This window comes from Carcharhinus amblyrhynchos, chromosome 33 (genome assembly GCF_965287045.1).
Source record: "Carcharhinus amblyrhynchos chromosome 33, sCarAmb.v2.hapA, whole genome shotgun sequence".
Classification (NCBI taxonomy): Eukaryota; Metazoa; Chordata; class Chondrichthyes; order Carcharhiniformes; family Carcharhinidae; genus Carcharhinus; species Carcharhinus amblyrhynchos.
In genome coordinates this window covers 4984603-5009787 of record NC_137356.1, presented here as the reverse complement: position 1 = coordinate 5009787, position 25185 = coordinate 4984603, and the positions used below count along the sequence as shown (strand labels likewise).

The 25185-nt window shown below is 47.0% G+C and overlaps 1 protein-coding gene across 2 annotated transcripts in view; it reads left to right on the top strand.

Moving 5' to 3' along the window:
* LOC145360867 (noelin-2-like) overlaps positions 1 to 25185 on the top strand; it is a 257857-nt gene that overhangs the window by 159772 nt on the left and 72900 nt on the right. For both annotated transcript variants that reach the window (XM_080216353.1, XM_080216352.1), the window contains exon 2: positions 9780 to 9926. In XM_080216353.1, the coding sequence (XP_080072479.1) occupies positions 9780 to 9926 (147 nt within the window). The remainder of the gene's footprint in view (positions 1 to 9779; positions 9927 to 25185) is intronic.

Below are 25185 nucleotides of genomic sequence, written 5' to 3'. Positions count from 1 at the left end.
CTCAGGCAACTAGAGATGGGCAATAAATGCTGGCCAGCCAGCAACACCCATATCCCACAAATGAATAAAAACAAAATATTCCTCACACGAGTCCCAAGTGGGGTTAATAGTTCCCAGTATCTGCCTTACAAAAAGGGCTCAGGTGACAGATTCCTCCTGAGCAGGCCTTTGCCTGTTACCAAGGGAACTCGTACTTTTTTTATTCATCGTAGGATCTGGGTGTCGCTGACTGGACCAGGATTTGTTGTCCACCCCTAATTCTCTTTGAATTGGGTGTCTCGTTGGCCATTTTAAAGGGGAGTTCAGAGCCAACCACATTGCTGTGGCTCTGGAGTCACATTTAGGCCAGACCAGACTCAACAAGCACTCAGTACTCTCACTGAGAGTGTGTCAGTATGGATTTTTAAAAATATTTATTCGTGTTACAAGTAGCCTTACATTAACACCGCAATGAAGTTACTGTGAAAATCCTCTAGTCGCCACACTCCGGCACCTGTTCGGGTACACTGAGGGACAATTTAGCACGGCCGATGCATCCTAACCAGCACATCTTCCAGACTGCAGGAGGAAACCAGGGCACCTGGAGGAAACCCACGCAGACACGAGGAGAATGTGCATACTCTGCACAGACAGTGACCCAAGCCAGGAATCGAACCCGGGTCCCTGGCGCTGCGAGGCTGCAGTGCTAACCCACTGTGCCACCATTTGAATTATTTCCATGGTTTTGCTAACTTTGACCATCCTCCAGCCACTACCAAGGCACAAGTGGGGGAATATTCTCCCTGGGTGAGTGAGGCTCTAACACCAGCCCGGATTTTGTGCCTGGCTGGAAACTGCGACTTCCAGAGATGAGCATGGCTGAGCCTCGGCTGGTCGGTTGACACGATGCCTTGGGTTTCCAAAACGTGCTTGGTTAACACCTTTTGCAGACATTTCAAGAGTTTCTTGTTATTCCGTGGCCATATTTACTTTGCGATCAATAGCTACAGAATTGGGACAATTCTGACTGCCTGTTTAATCCTCGTCCACCTTGGAAGATCCTCACCTCCCAATGATTAGCTGGCAACCGATGGAATTCTCTTGTTAGTTGTTTCCTGGGTTGTTTTGTGTTTTTCTCCTCCCTGTTTGTCAGCGAACGTTCGAATTTCCCGTGATTCAGCTGCCGACCATCTTTTGACGCGTGTGGTCTCACGCGAGGCTGGTCTGCCTGCTCGAATTGAGAAGTGTTTATCCTAATGGGGTTTCTTTCCTTTCCTCTCAGTGCGATCCGGTGGGTGATCAATAAAAGAGGCAGGATGTGCCGACGTGCCTGACAGCTAATGAATTGACGCGGTTGTCACTGTTTATCTGCAGGGAAAGCTGCCAGGCAATTTACACATCGTCAGCTTTAGCAGCCACCACCGAGACAAATGGTGCGATAACCCACTTAGGTGATACATGTTGAAAGATGGATGTTAACGTGGACAGAGTACGCTGTTCCATTTTGAATCGTTTCCATGAATTTGCTAACTGCGACCGACCTCCATCCGCTATCCAAGCACTTGCCTGGATGAGTGAGGCCCCAGCGAACCAACCCCCCATCCATTGACTCTGTCTACACTTCCCGCTGCCTCGGCAAAGCAGCCAGCATAATTAAGGACCCCACGCAACCCGGACATTCTCTCTTCCACTTTCTTCCGTCGGGAAAAAAATACAAAAGTCTGAGGTCACCAACTCAAGAACAGCTTCTTCCCTGCTGCTTTCTGACTTTTGAATGGACCTACCTTGCATTAAGTTGATCTTTCTCTACACCCTCGCTATGATTGTAACACTACATTCTGCACCCTCTCCTTTCCTTCCCTATGCTTTGTCTGTATAGCGCGCAAGAAACAATACTTTTCACTATTATGTGACAGTAATAAATCAAATCAAATCAACACTCAGCACTTGGGTGGCACAGTGGTTAGCACTACTGCCTCACAGTGCCAGGGACCAGGTTTCGATTCCCAGCCTCGCGTCACTGTCTGTGTGGAGTTTGCACAATCTCCCCGTGTCTGCAAGGGTTTCCTCCAGTTGCTCCAGTTTCCTCCAGTGCTCCAAAGATATGTAGGTTAGGTTGACTGACCATGCTAAATTGCCCCTTAGTGTCAGCTGGATTAGTAGGGTAAATATGTGGAGTTATGGGAATAGGCCTGGGTGGGATTGTTGTTTTGCAGGCTCGATGGGCTGAATGGCCTCCTTCTGTAGGGATTCTATATGCACAGGCGAGGCTCCCTGATTGGGCAGGCAATCGTGACCTCAATCAGGGAGCTCATACTCCAAGAGGCCGATCTCGTGGGTTTGGCTGAGGTCATTTCAACGGGGGAAAGAAATGGGGATGTGGAGAGAAGTGGGGGGATGCATGGGAGTAATTGGGTAGCTGAAGGGCTGAATGGCCTCTTTCTGTGCATTCAGCTTCCCTGACCATTTCGGATCGCTTGTGGAGTAATGGTCACCGGTGGGATGTACTGAGGGGTTGGGAGAGGGGGTGGTAAAGTTGATCAGCAGTCTCGAGAGGGCCAGGAAGGTGAAGGGAATCGTTTTGGAAAGCCACCACTGAGAATGAAAGACTATTGTCAGTTAAAGTAAAACGAAGGTCAGTTTTACTGGGGATAGAGTTGGATTCGAATCCCAGTCAGTCTGCTCCGCTGACTGGCTGGTCTAATGGTAACTATTTTTTATTCATTCATGGGACATGGGCGTCTCTGGCTGGGCCAGCATTTATTGCCCATCCCTAGTTGCCCTTGGAGGGCAGTTGTGAGTCAACCTCATTGCTGTGGCTCTGGAGTCACATGTTTGATTTTGATTTGATTCGATTTGATTTATTATTGTCACATGTATTGACATACAGTGAAAAGTAGTGTTTTTTGCATGCTACACAGACAAAGCATACCATTCATAGAGAAGGAAAGGAGAGGGTGCAGAATGCAGTGTTACAGTCATAGCTAGGCTGTAGAGAAAGATCAACTTAATGCGAGGTAGGTCCATTCAAAAGTCTGACAGCAGCAGGGAAGAAGCTGTTCTTGAGTCGGTTGAGATGTGACCTCGACTTTTGTATCTTTTCCCCGACAGAAGAAGGTGGAAGAGAGAATGTCCGGGGTGCGTGGGGTCCTTGATTATGCTGGCTGCTTTTCTGAGGCAGTGGGAAGTGTAGACAGAATCAATGGATGGGAAGCTGGTTTGCGAGATGGATTGGGCTACTTGTAGTCCCTTGCAGTCTTGGGCAGAGCAGGAGCCCATACCGAGCTGTGATACAACCAGAAAGAATGCTTTCTATGGTGCATCTGTAAAAGTTGGTGAGAGTCAAGTAGGCCAGACTGGGTAAGGACAGCAGATTTCCTTCCCTAAAGGAACCAGTTGGGTTTTTCCGACAATGGTTTCATGGCCATCAGTAGATCCTAGTTCCAGATATTTTATATTTATTGAATTCAAATTCCACGTTCTGCCGTGGTGGGATTCGAACCCGGGTCCCCAGAACATTAGCTGAGTTTCTGGATCAATAGTCTGGCGATAATACCACTAGGCCGTTGCCTCACCCTGAACTGGGAGAATTGGCCAGGAGTTGGGGAGTGAGGAAAGTAGTTGAAATCTCTAACAAATCTATCTTTTATCAACTAATGTATTAAATATATATTTTTTTTAAAAACCCAGTCAGGAAATCCACCGAGCGTCAGTAATAGCTGCAGTCAGCTCTCCCGCGTCGCTTCCTGCTGTCTGGACTATTCAGGCTAATTGGCAGGACCAATGGTCTCATACTAACCGGGGATTCTCGCATTGCCTCAGGGAATGAGTTAAGACAGGTCAATAAGAGTATCCGAGTGATAACATCCGGATGAGTTCATTCCCTTCTCCATCCTTGTGCCTTGAAATGACTTGCTGAAGCTCAGTGCTTCCAACCGGATGTCACAAACTGATTAGGAAGCGAATGTGTTGTGACTGGAGCGTTGACTGTCATTTATCTTGCTATGTAATATTAATGCACGTTACTCTTAAGAACTTCCTCGGTTATAAAACTGGACAGCTAAACACGTCCAGTGAACATCCTTGATCCACAGACCGATTGTGCTACAGATTAGGCTCACTGCTTGTGTTTCTCGTGTCAGACGCTGCGATAGACTTGCAAAAAAAAACACATGAACGCTAGAAGCAGGAGGGGGCCATTCGGCCCTTCGAGCCTGCTCCGCCATTCATTGTGATCATGGCTGATCATTCACTCGATGTCTTGGTCCCGCCTTCCCCCTTTAGCCAGAAGAGCGAAATCTCATTTCTTCTTGAAATCACATCAGTGGGAAAAAAACTGCCATTGAAGGAAATCTTCAGTCGATCTGAACGGAATTGGTTGAGGGGATCGGATTGGTTAAAAGTATTGAGTGTAACTCTCTTTCCAAGCTTTCCTGCCAAATACTTTGGGGTGGCACAGTGGTTAGCATTGCTGCCTCAAAACGCCATGGACTCTGGTTCGATTCCTGGCTTTGGGTGACTGTGTGGAGTGTCCAAAGATGTGCAGGTTAGGTGGATTGGCCATGCTAAATTGTCCCTCAGTGTCCAAAGATGCGCAGGTTAGGTGGATTGGCCATGCCAAATTGTCCTTTAGCGTCCAAAGATGTGTGGCGAGATTCCCATCTTCCCATTCACGTAATTCCTGCTGGTGGGAGGTGGTGCATTGTTTGCTAGCGACGGGACTCTCTGGTCAATAGGAATTCCCATTGATGTCACCCATGTCGGCAGGATACCTGCAGATGGAGAGGGGGCTGCGAGGGGAACCAGAGAGTCCATTTTGAATTTTTGATTTGATTTAATTTGTTATCGTCACATGTATTAGCATACAGTGAAAAATATTGTTTCTTGTGCGCTATATAGAGAAAACATACCATTCATAGAGAAGGAAATGATAGAGTGCAGAATGTAGTGTTACAGTCATAGCTAGAGTGCAGAGAAAGATCAACTTAGTGCGAGGAAAGTCCATTCAAAAGTCTGACAGCAGCAGGGAAGAAGCTGTTCTTGAGTCAGTTGGTACGTGATCTCAGACTTTTGTATCTTTTTCCCGATTGAAGAAGGTGGAAGAGAGAATGTCCAGGATGCGTGGGGTCCTTAATTATGCTGGCTGCTTTGCCGAGGCAGTGGGAAGTGTAGACAGAGTCCATGGATGGGAGATGTTTTGTGTGATGGATTGGGCTACATTCACGACCTTTTCATAGAAACCCTACAGTGCAGAAAGAGGCCATTTGGCCCATCGAGTCTGCACCAACTACAATCCCACCCTGGCCCTACACATTTACCCACTAATCCCTCTAACCTACGCACCTCAGGACACTAAAGGGCAATTTTAGCACGGCCAATCAACCTAATCCACACATCTTTAGACTGTGGGAGGAGCACCCGGAGGAAACCCACACAGACACGAGGAGAATGTGCAAACTCCACACAGCCAGTGACCCATGCCAGGAATCGAACCCAGGTCCCTGGAGCTGTGAAGCAGCAGTGCTAATCACTGCGCTACCGTGCTGCCCCTTTTATAGTTCCTTCTGGTCTTGGGCAAAGCAGGAGCCATACCAAGCTGTGGTACAACACAGAAAGAATCCTTTCTATGGTCCATCTGTAAAGGTTGGCGAAGGTCATAGCTGACATGCCAAATTTCCAGCTGGCGTGAATGGCTGCAGAATTCCAGGCGTGTGGACTAGGTGGATTGGCCGTGGCAAAATACAGGGTAAGTGCAGAGGGAAAGGCCTGTTGGGATGCTTGTTTGGAGAGTCATGGCAAATTTGATGGGCCAAATGGCCTGTTCTGCGCTGTCGGGATTCTATGGTTCTATTGACTACATTAATAAGCTTGGGGACATGTTTGACAATAGAGTCAGTGTGGCTGTAATCCTGGGGCATCCACAATGTGATCTCCCAGGAGAAGCTATCCAATTATCCACATAACCTCACAATATTTTCATCTTCAATATAAATCACTCGACAGTGAAAGTCATTGTTGATTCTGCTTCTCAGGCAGCAGAATCCAGACTTTAATAAGTTGCTGTGTTTGAACAAAAGAATCCAGTTCTCCTCAAGAGTTTCAGTGTGATTTGGACAGGCTGAGTGTGTGGGTATCTGCATGGCAGATGCAATATAAATGTGAGGTTTTCCGCTTTGGTAGCAATAATAGGAAGACAGATTATTATCTGCATGGGCGTAAATTGAGAGAGGTGGATACTCAATGAGCCCTTGGAGTCCTCGTGCATCAGTTGCTGAAAGTAAGCGCGCAGGTACAGCAGGCAGTAAAGAAAGCAAATGGTATGTTGGCCTTCATAGCGAGAGGATTTGAGTATAGGGATAGGGATGTTTTGCTGCAACTGTGTAGGGTGTTGGTGAGGCCACACCTGGAGTATTGTGTGCAGTTTTGGTGTCCTTATCTGAGGAAGGATGTCATTGCTATAGGGGGAGCGCAGCGAAGGTTTACCAGGCTGATTCCTGGGATGGCAGGTCCGCCATATGAGGAGAGACTAAGTCAGTTAGAATTATATTCACTGGAGTTTCGATGAGTGAGAGGGGATCTCATAGAAACTTATAAAATTCTAGCAGGGTTAGACAGGGTAGATTCAGAAAGAAAGTTGCCGATGGTGGGGGAGTCCAGGACTTGAGGATAAGGGGTGAACCTTTTAGAACTGAGGTGAGGAGAAACTTCTTCACCCAGAGGGTGGTGAATGTGTGGAATTCACTCCCACAGAAAGTTATCTGATTTCAAGAAGAAATTAGATATAGCTTTTGGCGCTAAAGGGATCAAGGGATATGGGGGAAGGGGGGATCAGGAGATTGAATTTGATGATTAGCCATGATCAGAATGGATGGCAGAGCAAGCTCGATGGGCCGAGTGGCCAACTCCTGCTTCTAGTTTCTATGTTTTTATATAGGAGTTCTTCTGCCAGCGATCTTCAATCTGTATCCTCTTGACTCTCAGTGGAAAGTATACGTCCTTATCCACAGTCTCAAAACCCTTCAGGGACCTGGGTTTGATTCCCAGCTTGGGTCACTGCCTGTGCAGAGTCTGCACGTTCTCCCCGTATCTGTGTGGGTTTCCTCCAGGGGCTCCGGTTTCCTCCCATAGTCCAAGAGATGCACAGGTTAGGGAGATTAGCCACTGTAAATGCACGGGGTTCCGGGGAAAAGGCAGGAAGGCGTTGGGCAAGCCCGGGTAAGATACTCTTTGAGGGGGAGTTGGTGCAGACTCGAGGGGCCAAATGGTCTCCTCCCGCACTATGGGGATTGTCTGGATTCTATGGGAATTCTCTGGGAATCCTGTTGAACATTCTTGTTCTAATTATAAGATTATGGCACCCTCTGCCCCCCTTGTTCTGTCCTGGACTCTGTCGCCAATTTCTTTCCGTCTGTACTGTTGTATCTCCATCTTAAACACCTCCTAACCTTCCCCTGGGAGCTTCCTTTGACCCTGGCTGGAGGTGGGGTGGCTGGAACATGTAGAAGTGCCTGACCATGAGGCTTAGACAAGGCTGAGTTCAACCAGTGTGAGACTCAGTGCGAGAGTGAGAAAGGAATCTAGTTCATTATTGTTTCATTAATTACACTGAGTTCAAAGTTGCTTCATCCCAACTATCAGAGTGCCGCTGGTATTTATATTAACTTTGTCCTTTGTAGTGTTATTAGCGTTGGTTAAGTCCAATGATTGGATGGTTTGTTAACAAGTCTGTGTAATGAGGACTATCATGGTGTAATTAAAAAATGCTAGATTGCATTACATGTGACAGCTGTCTTTTTGCTTCTTTAATAACTCAAAAGTCATTAAACCCCTTTAATTAAATCAAAGGAGTTTGATTTGCTGCACTTGAGGACCGGGGGAGACCAGAAACAGAGCAGTGTTTGTACGCTGCCAATATAATGATTTAATTTGAATTGATTTGATTTATTATTGTCACATGTATCGGGATACAGTGAAAAGTATTGTTTCTTGCGTGCTATAAAGACAAGGCATACCGTTCATAGAGTACACAAGGTGAAGGAAAGGGAGGGTGCAGAATATGTTACAGTCTATTTAATGTCATATAATTATAGAAGTTTACAGCATGGAAACAGGCCTTTCGGCCCAACTTGTCGATGCTGCCCTTTTTGTAACCACTAAGCTAACCCCAATTGCCTGCCTTCGGCCCATATCCCTCTGTACCCATCTTACCCATTTAACTGTCCAAACGCTTTTTAAAAGCCCTCTATTACTACCTCTGGCAGCTTGTCCCAGACACTCACCACCCTCTGTGTGATGAAATTGCCCCTCTGGACACTTTTGTATCTCTCCGATCTCACCTTAAGCCTATGCCCTCTAGTTTTAGACTCCCCTATCTTTGGGAAAAGATATTGACTATCTGGCTTCAACCAATTTGATTTGATTTGATTTGCTTTATTATTGTCATGTGTATTGGGATACGTGAAAAGTATTGTTTCTTGCACGCTATACAGACAAAGCATACTGTTGATAGAGTACATAGTGGAGAGGGAAAAGAGAATGGGGCTCCAGGAAGTGAGGTTGGGATGAGTGGGTGGGGTGGGATGGGTGGGAGCCTGCTGAGAGCTACCGTTCTCCCCTTTCCCTGTATACACCCCCTGCCCCCACTCCCCACCTGGCCCCCTGGCCCAATCCAAACTGCTGCCTTACAGTGCCAGGGACCCGGTCCAATTCCAGCCTCGGGTCACTGTCTGTGTGGAGTTTGCACATTCTCCTCATGTCTGCATGGGTTTCCTCCGAATGCTCCGGTTTCCTCCCACAGTCCAAAGATATGTGGGTTAGGTTGATTGGCCATGCTAAAATTGACCTGACTGTCAGGGGGATTAGCAGGGTAAGTATTTGGGATTCATAGAAACTCTACAGTGCAGAAGGAGCCATTCAGCCCATCAAATCTGCACCATCAACAATCCGGCCCCAGGCCCTATCCCCTTAACCCCATACATTTACACTATTAATCCCTCTAACCTACACATCCCAGGACACTATGGGCAATTTAGCATGGCCCATCAACCTAACCAGCACACCTTTGCACTGTGAGAGAAAACTGAAGGAAACCCACGCAGACATGGAGAGAACATACAGAGCCTGCACAGTGACCCAAGCCAGGAATTGAACTCTGGTCATTGGAGCTGTGAGGCAGCAGTGCTAACCACTGTGTCCCCATGTCTGTGGGAATAGGTGGAATTATGAGTTGGTACAGACTCGATGGGCCGAACGGCCTCCTTCTACACTGTAGGGATTCTATGGTTCAATGACATTGGTTCGACATCTTATCTGAAAGACGGCATGTCCAACACCCCGCTGGCAGCACCATCTGAGACCCTGTGCTCCATTCCCAACACTGATAGGTAGTTCTAAGTGGTTATAGACTCTATGAAGTGGGACTATGAATTCCAAAGCTTGTTTTTATAAGGGATTACGCCATTGAATAAAATGTTCGTTGCTGAAAGGGATAACATAATTTAAGGAATGTGAACCCATAACCTTGGCCCTCAGGGGTGAGGGTGCTAGCCACTGAGCCACAACTGGCTGTGATCTTGTTGTGGGGTTTGAATCCACGCTGTACTGTACACACTCGATTGTCTCAGAGCCCAAGAAGGGTCTGAGTGACACCTAGTGCTGGTTAAGCCTGGTTATTCTCGAGACACGGGGCACATTGCTCAGAAGGTTCTGAATGTATTTCCTCTGCGATTCCGAAGCGATGATTCTGCGTGCGTCACCACGCGCTGAATTACTTTGCTTACTGCTTTATCTTCTCCTTCCAGACTCTCTTCCCAAGTCCCGAGGAAGGCTGGGAGATCTACAGTTCCGCCCAGGACCCCGATGGGAAGTGCGTGTGCGCAGTGGTGGCCCAGCGGAGTATGTGCTCACGAGACGCACGGAGTAAGCAACTTCGACAGCTGCTGGAGAAGGTACAGCTTGGGCATTGTTTTATCGCACTGATGGCAAGTTTCCCTCCGCCAGTACATAGAAAATAGGAGCAGGAGTTGGCCATTCGGCCCTTCGAGCCTGCTTCACCCTTCATTATTATCATTGTTGATCCTCTATCTCAATGCCGTACTCCTGCTCTCTCCCCATACCTATTAATATCTTTAGAGTTAAGAAATCTATCAATTCCTTTCCTAGATATATTCAGTAACTTGGCCTCCACGGTTTTCTGAGAATTCCACAGGTTCACCATCCCTCGAGTGAAGAAGCTTCTCCTCATCTCAGTCCTAAATCATAGAATCCCCACAGTGCAGAAGGAGGCCATTGGACCCATCGAGTCTGTAATGACCCCAATCCTACCCTGGCCCTATCCCTGTAGCCCCATGCATTGGCACGGTGGTTAGCACTGCTGCCTCACAGCACCAGGGGCCCAGGTTCGATTCCCGGCTTGGGTGACTGTCTGTGTGGAATTTGCACATTCTCCCCGTGTCTGCATGGGTTTCCTCCGGACACTCCAGTCCCCTCCCACAGTCCAAAGATGTGCTGGTTAGGGTGCACTGGCCGTGCTAAATTTTCCCTCAGTGTACTCGAACTGGCGCCGGAGTGTGGCAACTCGGAGATTTTCACAGTAACTTCATTGCAGTGTTAATGTAAGCCTTACTTGTGACACTAATAAATAAACTTTAACTTTAATTGCTAATTCCTCTGACACTAATGTGCAATTTAGCATGGCCAATCAACTTAACTGTGCTGCCCAGTGGTCTACCCTGTGTCCTGAGATTGTGACCCCTTGTTCTAGGACCCCCAGGTCAGAGGAAACAACATCCCAGCTTCCAGTCTGTCCAGCCACGTTTCTTCTCATTCTCCTGATCTCCATGACTACGGGCCCAGATGACCAAATCTCTCATTGTACCACAATCCTGCCATCCCGGGAATAAGGCTGGTGGTCCTTCGCTGCGCTCCCTGTATGGCAGGTATATCCTTCCTCAGATAAGGAGACCAAGGCTGCACACAGCTGTGGTCTCACCAAGGCCTGGTACAGCAGTAGTGAGACATCCTTGCTCCTGTACTCGGATTCTCTTGCAATGAAGGCCAGCGAGGTGGGCGGGATTTTACGACCTCACTCAGGCGAGAGCGGAAATTCCTGCCCGAGGTCACACCGATTTCCGTTGTCGGACTCTCGCCGCGTCGATTCTGTGGTGAGCAAGATGGTAGAGTTTCAGCCGTCGTCTCCCTCCCTAACATTTTGCTTGCTTTCTTTCTGTGGCTGGTTCACAAGGACGCCCAGGTCCCTTTGTACGTCGGCATTCCCCAATCTCTCACCATTTAAGTAATACTCTGCCCTGTAATTACCCACTCACTCAACTTGTCAAAATCACCTCTTGACATCCTCCTCAGCACTCACATTCCCACCAATTTTTGAGTCATCAGCAAAATTGGAAATATTACTTTTAGCTCCAGCCCAAAGATGTGTGGGTTAGGTTGATTGGCCGTGCTAAAAATTACCCTTGGTATTCTGAGATGCGTAGGTTAGAGGGATTGGTGGGTATAATATGTAGGGATATAGGTGTTAGGCCTGGGTGGGATTGTGGTCAGTACAGACTCAATGGGCCGAATGGCCTCTTTCTGCACTGTAGGATTTCTATGATTCTATTGTGGATGTAGATGGTGAATACTTGGCCACTTCGGAAATGTTCTGTTTATTCCTTCTCTCTGCTTCCTGTCACCTAACCCATTCTCAGTCCATGCCAATATATTACCCCCAGTCCCTTTAATTTTCCCCCAGTGCTTTAATTTTACACGCTAACCTCTTATGTGGGACTTACCAAAATCTTTCTGAAAATCCAAAATGTGTCACATCCGCCGGTTCAGATTCCCGATCATAATTCTCCTCCTCTCCCTTGCTGGCTCTTTTGTCGATTAGCTTAAACCTGCGTTGGACGGGCGTGGAAAATTCTGGCCCCGCACCCCCCGCCCCCCCCTTCTCAGTCTCACCACATCATTGCTGTGCCTCATCCCTGCAACCATGTTTTTAAGGCAAAGATTTATGAACAGTGAAGGAATTAAGGGTTATGGTGAGCAAGTGGGTAAGTGGAGCTGAGTCCATGGAAAAATTGGCCATGATCTTATTGAATGGCAGAGCAGGCTTGAGGGGTCAGTGGGTAGCACGGTGTCAGGGTGGTTAGCACTGCTGCCTCACAGCACAGGGACCCGGGTTCAAATTCCAGCATGGGTCACTGTCTGTGCAGAGTCTGCACGTTCTCCCTGTGTCTGCGTGGGTTTCCTCTGGGTGCTCCAGTTTCCTCCCACAAAGATGTGCAGGTTAGGTGGATTGGCCATGCTAAATTGCCCCTTAGTGTACAAAGATGTGTTTATCAGGTGGATTGCTAAATTGTCCCTTAGTGTCCAAAGATCTGTGGGTTAGGTGAAATGGCCATACTAAATTGTCCATTAGTGTCTAAAGATTTGCAGGTTAGGTGGATTGGCTGTGCTAAATTGTCCCTTAGTGTCCAAAGATTGCTGGTTAGGTGCATTGGCTGTGCTAAATTCTCCCTCAGTGTACCCGAACAGGCACTGGAGTGTGGCAACTGGGGGATTTTCATAGTAACTTCATTGCAGTGTTAATGTAAACCTGTATGTGACACTAATAAATAAACTTTAGGTGCACTGGCCGTGCTAAATTCTCCCTCAGTGTACCCGAACAGGCGCTGGAGTGTGGTGACTAGGGGATTTTCACAGTAATTTCATTGCGGGTGTATAATAGAAGCTGACTTGTGACACTGATAAGTAAACTTTAAATTTAAATTAGTTGGCCTACTCCTGCCCCCAGTTCTTATGTTCTTGTTCCGGTGAATCTCATCTCCGCCCTCTGCACCTTCGGTCTTGACCTCCTGTGAGAAACCAAACTGGCTTCAGTCGAAGCAGTGGGTTTACAAAGGCTCCTGTCTCGTCGCTCTGGTCTACCTCTGAACCCGGACCCCAGACTGAATGGAGAGGGCCCAACTCAATGAATCCATCTGATTTTGCATTCTGTAACCTCTCCACTGTAATAACAGACTTCTTAAATCACTGTCATTCTCATAGAATACAGCAGGTCTTCGAAAGGCAGAGACAAAGTACTTTGCAGGTTAATTAACAGGCAGGAGTCAGTGAAAAGTAGATTATTATTTCATATCTCCAGGGAACAGCGTGCGCTCAGATATGTTGACCCTGGTCGATTGCCAAATATCATTTAATTATCTCAATAACGTTATCAGTTATTTCTATACTCAGACGATGTGACAATTAAATTGAAGCCTTCCCTTGGCTTAGTAAACAGTTCATTGTTGTGCGTGGTGTTTCATTTGAGTATGAGCCAGGTAATTGTGTAGGTGGCTGAGTGCTTTAATGCTGAACTGTTCATCTAGAAACTCAGCTAACATTCTAGGGATCCGAGATCAAATCCTGCCACGGCAGATGGTGGAATTTGGATTCAATTTTTAAAAAAAATCTGGAATTAAGAATCTACTGATGACCCGTGAAACCACTGTCGGAAAAACCCATCTGATTCACCCACGCGTTTTAGGGAAGGAAATCTGCCGTCTTTACCCGGCCTGGCCTACACGTGACTCCAGAGGCACAGCAATGTGGGTGACTCTCAGCTGCCCTCTGAAACGCCCTTGCAAGCCACTCAGTTGCTCAAGAAGACAGCTCACCACCATCTTCTCAAGGGCAACTAGGGATGGGCGATAAACATCGGCTCAACCAGTGACGCCCATGTCCCAGGAATGAACAAAATAAGGTCTACTGGGTCCAAGATTGAAGCATCCAGTGATGTCATCAGACATGTCCATCAGGGGGTGGGTATGCATTTTATTTATTTTTCACAGGATGTGGGTGTCACTGGAAAAGCCAACATTTGTTGCCCATTCTTAATTACCCTTGCATTTAGAGTCAACTGCTGCCCCTCAGGCCTAAACTTTGCCAATGTCTCTCAGTAGGCCTGACCACTGCCCCTTGGCCTGACTACAGCCTCTCGGCCTGACCACTGCACCTCATTAGGCCTGACTGGAGCCTCTCAGCCTGACTACTGCCCCTCAGTAGGCCTGACCACTGGCCCTTGGCCTGACTGCAACCCCTCAGCCTGAACACCGCCTCTCAGTAGGCCTGACCTCTGCCCTTCAGTAGGCCTGACCTCTGCCCCTCTGTAGGCCTGATCGCTGTCCCTCAGTAGGCCTGACTTGTGCCCCATGGCTTGACTGCTATCCCTCAGTAGGCCTGACCACTGTTCCTTGCCCTGACTGCAGGCCCTCAGACTTACCACTGCCAGCAGTAGGCCTGACCGCTGCCCCTCAGCCTGACCACTGTCTCTCAGTAGTCTGACTACTGCCCTTCAGCCTATCCACCACCCCTCAATAGGCCTGACCGCTGCCCTTCAATAGGTCTGGCCACTGCCCCTCAGTAGGCTTGACCTCTGCCCTTCAGGAGGCCTGACTGCTGCCCCTCAGCAGGTCTGACCAGTTGAGCCTTGCCTTGACTGCAGCCTCTCGGCCTAACCACCACCCTCAGTAGGCCTGATCACTGACCATTGGCCTGACTGCAGCCCCTCAGCCTGACCACTGCCCCTCAGTAGGCCTGATCACTGCCCTTGGCCTGACTGCAGCCTCTTGGCCTGACCCCTGCCCCTCAGTAGGCCGGACTCCTGCTCTGTGCTGTGAAGCGGTCATTGCCAAAGGTTATTTTCTGGATCCTTGTGATTCTTTGGCAGCGATCAGACAGCCTGACAGCGCGAGAACGATCTGCTCTATCTGGGGCCAATTAGTTAACGGACAGCTTTTCGGAATAAGATGGCAGCATATGTGGCTGCAGTGAGTGGAATGTGTAATTATACCGATAGCAATGTGACAGCTGGGCTTCCGAAACCTTAATCACCAAAGGAAGAGGGAATGCTAATGAGAATCAGCAGAGTAGATCCACCTGCATCTCTCATCCCGAGATAATCACACACAGCTCTGAAATTCAGGACAATTTTCCTCCCAGCCCAGTTTTATGGATTTTTAATTACTTGTTACCCATTCACATCCAGTCAACAGAAATCCAAGGACTAAAATCCCTTCATGCTGGTTTTATCTTTTTATTTGAATTCGATCCGGTGTATGGATTTGTAATGGATTGCCCTTTCCCCACTGAATCCTCGGTGTACTTTATTATTCAGCAAAACGTAAGCTTCTCGTTGAATAGAACAGACTCACATTTCTTCCTGTCCACTCCGTTCCGACCAGGAATTCTTGAACCAAGCCACCCATTCACTCCCTTCTCCATTATAAGCTAATTAACCTATTCCCTTTCCCACAATATACCGTATCCCAGTGGAATTCTTTTCCATTAGGTCTAATTGTTTACAGGGATCATCTCCCCTCTCATTCACTCCACCTACGTTCCAGCAGTGACTACAATTCACAAGCACTTCATTGGCTGAAAAGTGTTTTGAATCACCTTTTTCTCTCATTCTTGCTCTTTTTCTCTCACTTGAGCTCTCACAACCTTTCCCTCGCTCTCTCTGTCTCATTCCCCCTCCCTCTCATTCTCAGTCTCCCTCTCATTCTCAGTCTCCCTCTCATTCTCAGTCTCCCTCTCATTCTCAGTCTCACTCTCACACTTTCTCTCATCTCTCCCCCTCTCTCACTCACTCTCTTTCTCTCCCTCTCACTTGCTCACTCACATATCACTCATTCTGTCTCTTACTCTGTCTCTCCCTCTGCCTCACTTACACTCTCTCCTTCACACTCATTCTCTCACTTTCACTCTCACTCACTCTCTATCTCATTCAATCTCTCTCTCTCTCTCACACTCAATCTCTCGCTCTCTTTCTCTGTCTCTCACCCGCTCTCTCTTTCTCACTCACTTTTTCTCACACACTTTCCCTCTCTCACACACTCTCGCTCTTTCCCTCTCACTCACGTTTTCTCCCTCTCACTCACTCACTCATTCTCTCAGACAGAGACAGAGTCTTACTCTGTCTCTCCCTCTCCTGCTCTCTCACTTTCACTCTCTCCTTCTCTCACTCATTCTCTCTTTCTCGCTCTCTCTCACTCACTGTCTCAATTTCTCTCTCTCACTCTCTCACCCTCTCTTGCTTTTTCTCACTGTTTCTCACTCACTTTCCCTCCCTCACGCACTCTCTCACTCACACGCTGTCCTTCTTGCTTGCTCTCTACCTCTCTCACTCCCATTCTCACTCTAACTCACTCATGCATTCTCTTCCACTCATTCTCTCTCACTCTTTCTCTCTTATTGAAAAGTTAATCGTGGCTTCAGATACATTGTGATTCTTCCCATGATATAGAATGTGTGAACCAAACATTCTTTCTCCCAATTCAACCATTCTCATCCTTCCATCCAAGGATATACTCCAGAAAAACACTTTACTTCACTGAAATTATTTATTGCAACGAGCTATTTGCCAGCCTAACTTCAAAATACAAAAGCTCATGTACATACAGTGATAAAACACAGGATATTTCTGGTGTCCGAAGGTCATTCGGTCCATAGGGTCTGTGCTGGCCATAAGAAACTAACCAGCCTACACCTGCTTTCCATCCCTTAGTCTGTCCTGAAGGTAATAACATGTTAAGTATTTTCCAAGTTTCCTTTCAAGTGTTCTGAAGATTTCTGCCTCCACAAAAATTTCAGGCAGTGAGTTCCAGATCCCATCAACCTGGGTGACAAAATCCTCCTCAATTCTCTTAATCACGCCAAAATTTTATATGTTGGTCACAACTAAGGCTTACATTAACACTGCAATGAAGTTACTATGAAATTCCCCTAGTCACCACACTCCGGTGCCTATTCGGGTCAATGCACCCTGACCAGCACGTCTTTCAGTCTGTGGGAGGAAACCGGAGCACCCGGAGGAAACCCACGCAGACACGGGGAGAATGTGCAAACTTCACATAGACAGTGACCCGAGCTGGGAATCGAACCCGGGTGCCTGGCGCCGTGAGGCAGCACTGCAAACCACTGTGCCACGATGCTGCCCTGTTATTTTAAATAAATTATTAAAACCAATTATTTTAAATCAAATTTTAAATCAAAACGAACCAGTCAAACTTTTCCTCCGGTCTTTTTGTTCCAAAGAGTCTTTTTGTGGATATATAAAAAATTCTCCATTGCTGACAACATCCTCATAAATCTTCCTTGTGTTCTCATAGCGTCATAGAGGTTTACAGCATGGAAATAGACCCTTCGGCCCAACTTGTCCTTGCCGCCACTTTTTTTAACTACTAAGCTAGCTCCAGTTGCCCGCATTTGGCCCATGTCCCTCTACACCCATCTTACTCATGTAGCTGTCTAAATGCTTTTTATAAGACAAAATTGTACCTGTGTCTCCTATTACCTCTGGCAGCTTGTTCCAGACACTCGCCACACTCTGTGTGAAAAAACTGACCCTCTGAACACTTTTATGTCTCTCCCCTCTCACCTTAAACCAATACCCTCTAGTTTTAGACTCCCCTACCTTTGGGGGAAAAGATATTGATTATCTAGCTGATCTGTGCCCCTCATTATTTTATAGACCTCTATAAGATCACCCCTCAATCTCAAACGCTCCAGAGAAAAAAGTCCCAGTCTATCCAGCCTCTCCTTATAACTCTCAAGTTATAGAACCATCAAGTCCTGGAAGCATCCTCGTAAATCTTTTCAACACTCTTTCTAGTTTAATAATATCCTTTCTTTAATAGGGTGCCCAGAATCGCACACAGTATTCCATGTGTGGCCTTACCAATGTCTTGTACAACTTCAACAAGACGTCCCAACTCCTGTATTCTCTCTACTGGGATCACACACTTCCTGTAATGCAGTGTCCAGAACTGAGCACGGTGCTCTGCTGTAACCTCAGTAAACCCTCGTATGGTCTCTCTGCTTCAACCTATAATGGAATATATCTCAGATGTGTTTACCACCTCTTCCGCTTGTCCTGCTACCTTCAGGAGTCATGTGATCCAAGGTCCCTCTGTGCCTCTCAAAAATCCAACCCTTTCTTGAATATAACTCTGCCTTCTTTGCCTTCCTTAATTACATTATCTGAGACTCTCCTGGATTGTAATTCCATTTCTACCAGTCTATTGATTTTTTTAACAGTCTACAGCTTCTGTCTTCTCTACCAAAGTAGCCCAATTACCATATTACCTGCCAGCTTCTAAATCATATGCCCTTCTATGTCATATACAGAAGGAGGCCATTCGACCCATCGAGTCTATACTGATTCTTGGGCAGACTATTATACCCAGGCCTTATCCCCCACTGATCCCCTTGACCTGCACATGTTGGGACACTTTGCCCCTTAGTGTCCAAAGATGTGTGGGTTAGGGAGATTGTCCATGCTAAATTGCCCCTTCGCTTCAGGGAGATTAACTGGGGTTAAATATGTGGGGGTTAGGGTCTGGGTGGGATTGTGGTGGGCACACAGACTCGATGGGCCGAATGGCCTCCTTCTGCATTGTAGGAATTCTATGGAATGGACTATGCAAAAGCACACTGACCTTGGTGGGATTTTCTGGACTTGGGGGTGAGTGCAGTCAGAAACTCCTGCCCATTGAACTGAACCTGGGTCCCTGGCACTGTGAGGCAGCAATGCTAATCACTGTGCTACTGTGCTACCCACAGGATCTCATACATTTCGATCAAGTCATCCCCTACTCTTCTAAACTCTAGCGGAATGGAATTCCAACCTTTCCTCACAAGACAACCCACCCATTCCAGGTTGATTTGATTTGATTCATTATTGTCACATGTATTAACACACAGCGAAAAGTATTGTTTCTTGTGCACCATACAGACAAAGCATACTGCTCATAGAGAAGGAAATACAGTGAAAAGTATTGTTTCTGCGCACTATACAGACAAAACATACCATTCATAGAGAAGTAAATGAGAGAGTGCAGAATGTAGTGTTACAGTCGTAGCTAGGGTGTAGAGAAAGATCAACTTAATGCGAGGTAGGTCCATTCAAAAGTCTGACAGCAGCAGGGAAGAAGCTGTTCTTGAGTCAGTCGGTCCTCAGACTTTTGTATATTTTCCCCCACGGAAGAAGGTGGAAGAGAGAATGCCCGGGGTGCATGGGGGTCCTTAATTACGCTGGCTGCTTTTCCGAGGCAGCGGGAAGAAGCGTAGACGGGGTCAATGGATGGGAGGCTGGTTTACGTGAGGGACTGGACTTCATTCACAACACTTTGTAGTTTCTTGCAGTCTTGGACAGGGAAGGAACCATATCAAGCTGTGACACATATGATTTTGATTTGATTTATTATTGTCAAATATATGCATATACAGTGAAAAGTATTGTTTCTTGCGCGCTATGCAGACAGATCATACCATTCATAGAGAAGGAAAGGAGAGTTTGCGCGATGGATTGGGCTACATTGATCACCCGTTGTAGTTCCTTGCAGTCTTGGGCAGAGCAGGAGCCCATACCAAGCTGTGATACGACCAGAAAGACTGCTTTCTATGGTAAAAGTTGTAAAAGGTATTATTCTCGTAAATCTTCTTTGAACAGCTACCAACAAACAATGGGCCGAATGGCCTCCATCTGCACTGTAATGATTGTGTGAAGTGTTCCCATTTGCTGTCCTCTACTTGGGATTTTCAGTGATGACGCAGTTTAAAATTGCGTTCTAAGTAGGGAGCTTCAGAGACGGCAAAAGGAAAATATAAGCACTCTCTTTAATCTTGAAACTGCTTATGAATATGTAAGAGGCATAGATTAAAGTTTATGTACTTAGCACCTGATTTCTTAGTGTCTAATTAAGTACTTTCAGTCAATGAAGGATTTGAATATTCCGGAAATGCTAACAGTGGCCACTTGGACTGCCGTAATATGTTAGCTTATTAGTATGTGCATAAACTGGCCTCATCTGTCTGAGGCTCCTTGCCTGTGAGACACAGGGTTCCAGTTTCCTCTTCTGGCTGGTCTCTGTCGAGAGCGCTGATGTGTCAGTGCACATCACACATCGGAAAAGCTACACCTCCTTGGCAAAACTGGCAGTGAGACCTGCAATCTCAGTCGGGGGGTATCGCCATAACGATGTGACTAATGCCACAAATACGTGGCCTTCTCACAGAGGGGAGGAGACCCAGCCAAAGCTATGTGCAAATGTCACTGAATCATCTGTGTCACAGGTGGAGGCCATTCAGCCCTTCGCCTACATACCGGCACTCCATGGAGATTTAGTTTGATTTGATTGCCGCAGGTATTTATTTATTAGTCACAAGTAGGCTTATGTTGACACTGCAATGAAGTTGCTGTGAAAATCCCCTAGTCGCCACACTCCTGTTGGGGTTACACTGAGAGAGAATGTAGCATGGCCAAAGCACACTAACCGGCACGTCTTTTGGACTGTGGGAGAAAACCCACGCAGACATGGGGAGAATGTGCAGCCTCCACACAGAGAGTGACCCAAGCCGGGAACCGAACCCGGGTCCCTATCGCTGTGAGGCAGCAGTGCTAACCCACTGTGCCACCGTGCCGTCTGATTGGGATACAGTGAAAAGTATTGTTTCTTGCGTGCTGTACAGGCAAAACATACCATTCACAGAGTACATAGGGAGAAGGAAAGGAGAGGGTGCAGAATTTAGTGTCACAGTCATAGCTCGGTTGTAGGGAAACATCAACTTAATATAATACAAACACTGAAAATGCTGGAAAATCTCTGGTGGTCTGACTGCGCCTGTGGGGAGAGAATAGAGCCAACGTTTCGAGTCTGGATGACCCTTCAGGAGAACCATCTCATTCATCTAAACTCGAAATTGGGCAAATTGGGGCTGTTCTCCTTAGAAAGGCGGAGAATGAGGGGAGATCTAATAGAGGTGTACAAGATTATGAAGGGTATAGATAGAGTGAACAGAGGTAAGCTTTTTCCTAGGTTGGATACAGAAATTACGAGGGGCCACGGGCTTAAGGTGAGGGGGGCGAGGTATAATTCGGATGTTAGAGGGAGGTTTTTCACACAGAGGGTGGTGGGGGCCTGGAATGCACTGCCAAGCAGGGTGGTGGAGGCAGGCACGCTAGAGTTGTTTAAGGTTTATTTAGATAGGCACATGAGCAGACTAGAGATGGAAGGGTACAGGAGACTATTCTAAATAAAGATCAAGAGCTTTGGGACATCCCTGGGAATCAATTGATTCCTACGGACTTTCCAACATATTTCATGGCTCACTTGTCTTACTTCTGAGTTTCTGGGGATTCCGTAAACGTCTGTCAAAGTTATGCATGTTTATTGACGTCTTTGAATCCACAGGTGATTCGGTCCGCCTTGTTGTCCAACAAGGGGCATACACGCGGTGGGTCGTGCGAGGGCTGCTCTTGGATATTGCTTCGAGAGTTGCCTAGTGCTTCACGTCGTTAGTGTATGCTTAAACTGGACCATCTGACGGGCAACACGACAGCTCAGTGACTATCACTGTTTGCTGTGCAGATACATGGATTTGGGCCGGTGTCTGTGGGAGTTTGCACATTCTCCCCGTGATTGCATGGGTTTTCTCCGGGTGCTCCGGTTTCCTCCCACACCCCAAAAACTTAGGCTGATTGGTGTAACAAATTGTCCCTAAATTAGTCTTCCCTCAATCTTCCCCAATAGGCGTAGACAAAGGTCATAGGTAGAAGAGGGCACTCACAATGTTAAAATGGCGGCGTGGACTTGTTGGGCCGAAGGGCCTGTTTCCCATGCTGTGTTGTTCTTTGTTCTTTGAAATGTTTAGCTCTATTTTCTCCCCACGGATGCTGTCAGACCTGCTGAGGTTTTCCAGCATTTTCTCTTTCTGTTTCGTATTCCAGCATCCACAGTATTTTGCTCTTATCAGTTTAATATAAAGTAAGTCCATTCAAAGGTCTGATGGCAGCAGGGAAGAAGCTGTTCTTGAGTCAGTTGATACGTGACCTCAGACTTTTGTATCTTTTTCCTGACAGAAGAAGGTGGAAGGGAGAATGTCCGGGGGTGCGTGGGGTCCTTAATTATGTTGGCTGCTTTTCTGAGGCAGCGGGAAGTGTAGACAGAGTCAATGGATGGGAGGCTGGTTTGAGTGATGGATTGGGCTACATTCACGACCCTTTGAAGTTTCTTGCAGTCCTGGATAGAGCAGGAGTCATACCAAACTGTGATACAACCAGAAAGGATGCTTCCTATGGTGCTGGCTGCTTTCCAAAGCAGCAGAAGTTGTTACCTTTCAATAATTGTATAGAATTTTCGGCACGTCAGTGTGGCTGTAAACCTGATGAGGAAGGTCCCACATCCAGAGAATTGTCAGAACGCAGAACATATCAACATGGGGAGCGTTTGGGGTGAACAGCTTAGGTACCAATTAAGAGGAGTTTAGATAAACACATGAGGGAGGAAGGAATGAATGGATATGCTGGAAAGGTTAAGTGGAATAAGCGGGGAGTATTGTCCACTGGGGCCAAACGGCTTGTTTCTGTGCTAGTTAGACCCCCACCTGTAGGAGCTGCTTTGACAATGTGTGTGGTTCTAATCACACAAAAATTACTTTGCTACCTTTGTGCCATCTGTAATAATCTGTGATTGTATGGCTTGAAACCTGTTGCCTATAAGGATGTTGGAATTAGAGACAATCGATGAATTTGTAAAGAAATTGGGCAGGCATTTCACTGGAAATAACCTCGTCGATTGATGGGGATAGGGCCGGGAAGTGGGATTGATTAGGTGGCCCAATACAGGGAGCTGGCATGCACTCAATGGGCTGAATGGCCTCCAGTGTGAGTCTTCAGGCACAATGAAAGAGAAATGAGACTGATTGGATTGCTCTAAGGAGGGCTAGCATGCAGTGGATGGGGCTGAATGGCCTCCAGTGTAGGTTTGCACTGATATAGTCAGGGGAATTGGACTGATTGGATTGCACTACAGAGAGATGGCATGCACTCAGAGGGCTGAATGGCCTCTAGTGTAGGTGTGTGGGCACATACCAAGGGGAATGGGACTGAATGAATTGCACTACAGTGAGCTAGCATGCACTCAATGGGCTGAATGGCCATCAACGTAGTTCTGCAGGAGAGAGCAAGGGGAATGGCACTGATTGGATTGTTCTACAGAGGGCTAGCATGCACTCGATGCCCTGAATAGCCTTCAATGTAGTTCTGCAGGAGAGAGCAAAGGGAATGGGACTGATTGGTTGGCTCTACAGAAGGCTAGCATGCACTGGGTGGGGCTGAATGGCTTCCTGCACCGTATGCCTCTATTGCTCTAGAATCCTCATGCCTCCTACCTTGTTTGGAGCGGTAGAGTAAATTCCTTACATTGCAAATTTGTCTTAATGTATTTGAGCTCCCCTGCAGACTTGAGGTAAAAGGTATTTATAAATTATATTGTTAATGCAGTGTCCATTAGCAGTGTAATGGCTGCTTCTATGTAGGCAAACCTGACAACTATTGCAGGACAATGAGAGGCAGCATGAAAAACCAGTTAGTCTGTTACGTTGGAATTATTATTGACGATGACTCTTCCTCTGGCTAAGGGGTGAGTAGTTACTCTAATGAGAGCTCTGCATTGCGAGTTTAGAATCATCAGTATTCCCTCGGGGGCCATAAGCTAAGAATTTGGTCTCTGAATACAGCAAAGCATTTTCATAGCCAGCTGAGAATTCTGAATGCTGAACTTCACAGAAGCATTGGAAAATTGGGACCCGCAATCTATGCGCTTTGTAGTCTTGCCACTTCGCTGAGAATGGATTAGCTGTCCCTCCAGCATTCGAGGCTAAAAAATGGTCTATACTTGTTGGCAAACTGCACAAAAACACGCTAACCCGGACAGCTCAGCAGGATAGGAAATGTCCTCGTTAATACGAAGGGATCTTGATAAGAGTTCTTGTTTAAGCCTGGGTACATTTTTCTACCTCCTAAGTTTAAGTTTATGTATTAGTGTCACAAATAGGCTTGCATTAACACTGCAATGAATTAGCACTGCGGATTCACACAGTGAGCAGTTAGGATCTGGAATGCACTGTCTGAGAATGTGGTGGAGACAGATTCACACAGCGAGTGATTAGGACCTGGAATGTACTGTCTTAGAGTGCGGTGGAGACAGATTCACACAGCGAGTGGTTAGGATCTGGAATGCACTGTCTGAGAATGTGGTGGAGACAGATTCACACAGCGAGTGATTAGGACCTGGAATGTACTGTCTTAGAGTGCGGTGGAGACAGATTCACACAGCGAGTGGTTAGGATCTGGAATGTACTGTCTTAGAGTGCGGTGGAGACAGATTCACACAGCGAGTGGTTAGGATCTGGAATGTACTGTCTGAGACAGTGGTGGAGACAGATTCACACAGCGAGTGGTTAGGATCTGGAATGTACTGTCTGAGACAGTGGTGGAGACAGATTCACACAGCGAGTGATTAGGACCTGGAATGTACTGTCTTAGAGTGCGGTGGAGACAGATTCACACAGTGAGTGGTTAGGATCTGGAATGTACTGTCTGAGACAGTGGTGGAGACAGATTCACACAGCGAGTGGTTAGGATCTGGAATGTACTGTCTGAGACAGTGGTGGAGACAGATTCACACAGCGAGTGGTTAGGATCTGGAATGCATTGTCTGAGAGTGTGGTGGAGACAGATTCACACAGCGAGTGGTTATGATCTGGAATGCACTGTCTGAGAGTGTGGTGGAGACAGATTCACACAGCGAGTGGTTTGGACCTGGAGTGCACTGTTTGAGAGTGTGGTGGGGACAGATTCACACAGCGAGTGGTTAGGATCTGGGATGTACTGTCTGAGAGTGTGGTGGAGACAGATTCACACAGCGAGTGGTTTGGACCTGGAGTGCACTGTCTGAGAGTGTGGTGGAGACAGATTCACACAGCGAGTGGTTAGGATCTGGGATGTACTGTCTGAGAGTGTGGTGGAGGTAGGTTCAATTGAAGCATTCGAAAAGGAAGTTAGACTGTTATTTGAAAAGGAAGAATGTGTAGGGTTATGGGAGAAGATGAGAGCATGCCACTCAGTGAACTGCCACTCAGGAGTCTGCCCAGTCACAGTTTAGCACCTGATCTATCCCAGAGCAATCTAGGAGAACTACCCTCGCTGTTTGTCTTTAGATATTTCATGACAGAATCTTTACATTGTGCATAGAATTAATTTGGCAGGATTTTCCAGTATTTCTTGCCTGTAGCATCATCAGGTCCACACCATCTGGAAAATCCTGTCAATATTAATACCAAACAAACAGGTGACTTGGCCCAACGGGGGATTTAACTCTC